At 37.2% G+C, this 3,516-nt stretch overlaps 1 protein-coding gene across 1 annotated transcript in view; it reads left to right on the forward strand.

Moving 5' to 3' along the window:
• Nucleotides 1-3,516, forward strand: part of TRHDE (thyrotropin releasing hormone degrading enzyme) — a 422,821-nt gene that overhangs the window by 231,000 nt on the left and 188,305 nt on the right. Inside the window, exon 5 of the mRNA XM_012810852.2 lies at nucleotides 1,425-1,538. Within this exon, the coding sequence (XP_012666306.1) occupies nucleotides 1,425-1,538 (114 nt within the window). The remainder of the gene's footprint in view (nucleotides 1-1,424; nucleotides 1,539-3,516) is intronic.

The raw sequence follows: 3,516 nt of genomic DNA on the forward strand, positions 1-3,516 counted from the left end.
TATGATACCTACCCTCCCCACCCATTTGTTGTCAAAATTCTGAAGGCAAGTTTTCAATTTAGAGGATAAATATGCATTTTTGATGAAGAATTTTAAAGCTTTGAAATTTTTTTTGTGGTTACCAGTATGTTGGGAGTGATCTTTTATTTGCATTTACATTAGCGAGCCTTTTGAAGAAGAGATACTTTATTATCACTCTGACAGTCTCAGTTACCAAACTCGTTACTGAAGCCTGACATGACCTGGTACTTCCTGCCTGCCGGCTCTTCCCACTCCCCTCCTCCTGGGCTGCCCCATTCCAGGCACACAGCTCTTCTGTTTCCCCGCTGGCTCATTCTCCCTCTGGGCCTTCATCGTAAGGCCATTTACATCTGCCCAAAGTCCTTCTGCCCAGGGCTTCTTTGTGGCTGGCTCTTTCTTATCACCAAAGTCTGAGGGCAAATGTTACCTGCTCAGAGGGGACATTTGTGCCTTTACAATCTAAGCAGTCCTGTCCTCTGATTTCTGTAACACTGTATTAGGACCTGAAATTGCATCACTCATTTGTTTATTCACTTACTGAGTTTTTTGGCTACCTTACCTCACTCCCTCTACCACAATAAAATGTCAGCTGTAGGAAAAGAGATACTATCTAACTTCTGTTCATTGAATCCCAGTTCTTTTGGATAGCTACTACATATAATGTATTTTTTAAAAAGAGAAAGGAATTCCTTTGATATTTTAAGCAAGAGTTTCATAATACTGTGTCCTGATCTAATGACACTAGTAAAAATGCATGATTTTTCCATAAAGGGATCTTAGAGGGATTTTGTTTTTTTAGTCTAATCCTCATTATCATGGAATCATGGAAAGTCAGATGTGGAGGGCATTAAATAATTGGTCAATGTCATCCCCTAGTTTGCGTCTTACCCCCCCCCCCAAGGGTGATGCTGCTGTGCTCCCTGCGATGAGCTGCTCCCCACCTATCAAGGCAGTGCAGTGTTCCTGTCACAGAACAGCTCACCTGTTACAGGGTTTTCTCCATTTTCAGCAGACGTTTACCATGGATCAGTCCAGCTTGTCCCTTGTAAGGGCCACACATAAAAAAGTCTTTTCCTTTTCTCCATAATAAGCCTTTAGAAGGCAGCCTGTCATCAACTTTTCTGCTCTTCCTTTTTCTCCAGGTTAAATATTCCTTTTGTGTCCATTGATCTTTTTTTTTTTTTCTTTTTTGGCAGAAGGCATGTATAAAACACTAGTGTCACTCAAGCAATCAAATAAATCAATATAGTCTTGCCACAACACATTTTAAGATCACAAAATCAATTGGGGAATGAGTTCTAGTTATAGTAATCATAGTTTATCTACTACATTTAATTTTAGATAAAAAAAAGTTTCAGGATAGATTTGATTTTATTTGATGGCCATTCATTTTGTTACTGCAGTGGTTTGGTGACCTTGTGACTCCTGTGTGGTGGGAAGACGTGTGGCTGAAGGAAGGGTTTGCTCACTACTTTGAATTTGTTGGCACAGACTACCTCTACCCAGGCTGGAATATGGTGAGTCCACTTCAGTGTTTGAACTTTAGTGGAAGGTTGGTCTGATTTTGTGTTAGGCGTGTATCACTGATAGAGGTGAGTGAAAGGACCAACTGATGCATGAAAATAATCAGCTACCCAATAAAAAGTAACACAAAATTTAAATGCTAATATTCCAAAGAGCTATCTTTTATTTATTAGGATTTAGATACACTGACTTCAAAATGCAACCAATTTTCTAAATGGAAATATTTTAGTTTGTAGTATTTTATAATAAGGACAAATTATCCTTTAAAATAGAGAAGTCAATAGTTCATAAGTAATATTTTAATATGTTAAGTGTACTAAATATTTTAACACATAAAAAAGTGAGAACTTAACATTTCATCCGTAAGGTGAAATACAAAAATGAGCTAAGACATTTGTGTTGTTATTGTTGTAGTTATATGTATTTTAGGATTAAATGACTTAATAAAAAGTCAATTTTATTTACAAGAAATTGTGCATATCATACATATACTCTAAAGTATATAAAGTGTCTCTATACATCTGAATCTGAATTATGGTCTGTGTGTCTAAAGCTCTGATGTTAAGAGTATCCTAGAAGATAAAGTAGAGGGGAGGTGTGGTTCTGTGTGTTTTTGACATCGGTTTTTCCTTTCACGTACACCTTCATTGATCAGTAAGTGACTGTGTTATTATTAAATAGAATCTAGTTATATTTTGCTTTGAAATTTAAACTTTAGATATAGTTTAAGTGGTCCTATAAAGTAAAAATTGTAACGTATCAACAATTATCAACTACTAGGAACACAAATTTTAATAACTATATAAATATGTATTTTGATATTTATATTTATATATATTTTATAATATATAATTTTAATAATTTATATATATTTATATATGTATTTAAATATTTTAGTGAGATGCAATTGACATACAAAATGATTTTTGTATCATATATACAAAAATATATATATATATTTTTTACATATATACTTATGTAATATACACAACTAGATGAGTTAGGAGATAATTATGCACCCATGAAACCATCACCACAATCTATGCCATAATCATATCCATCACCTCCAAAACCTTGCTCTGACCTTATTTAGTGTCATTTGTGATAAAAACCCTTCCCGTGAGATCTACCCCTCCATGAGTTTTAAGTGCTATCCGTAGACCTACAGGATGTGTCCATCTTGTATAACTGAAATTTGTATCCTTCACTATCTCCTTGTTTCACCCTCTCCCTCACCTCGACGCTTTGTTTTCATAAATGTGGCTATTTTATTTTATTTTACCTTAAAAACATTCCAGAATGTTACAGGGATATACACGTTTTAGTTACACTCTTTTGTGCAGTCTGAGTCAATGTTACTAATGGTGTCTATCCCCCACGTAGGGTACATTTTACCTGTTAATATGTTAAGGTTTGGTTTCCACAGAACTGCACTACCATATGTATATTTGTGTATCGGTCTTTTTGCTCCAATTTAAAAGTGAACACATACGGTGTTTTTTGCATTTTTTGTGATACTTCACTTAGGAATTTGGTCTCTGGTTCCATCTGGGTACAAAAGCTGTTAGCTCACCTTCTTACGGCTGAATAGTACTCCCTGGTACACACATACCGCATTTTATTAATCCATTCACGCATTGATGGGCATGTGGGTTGTTTCCACATCTTTGAAACTGTGAAAACCTGACTATGTTACCTTCTTCATATAAGCAGGGTTCTGTGGTATTTGTCCTTTTGCCTGTTGTCCAGGTTCAGCATGTCATCACCAGGGGCGGCCTTTCTTTCCTCCCCCCGAGCCTGGTGTCCAGGTTCAGCATGTCATCGCCAGGGGCGGCCTTTCTTTCCTCCCCCGGAGCCTGGGTGTCCAGGTTCAGCATGTCATCGCCAGGGGCGGCCTTTCTTTCCTCCCCCCGAGCCTGGGTGTCCAGGTTCAGCATGTCATCGCCAGGGGCGGCCTTTCTTTCCTCCCCC

Source organism: Otolemur garnettii, unplaced genomic scaffold (genome assembly GCF_000181295.1).
Source record: "Otolemur garnettii isolate 467f Iridium unplaced genomic scaffold, OtoGar3 scaffold00143, whole genome shotgun sequence".
Classification (NCBI taxonomy): Eukaryota; Metazoa; Chordata; class Mammalia; order Primates; family Galagidae; genus Otolemur; species Otolemur garnettii.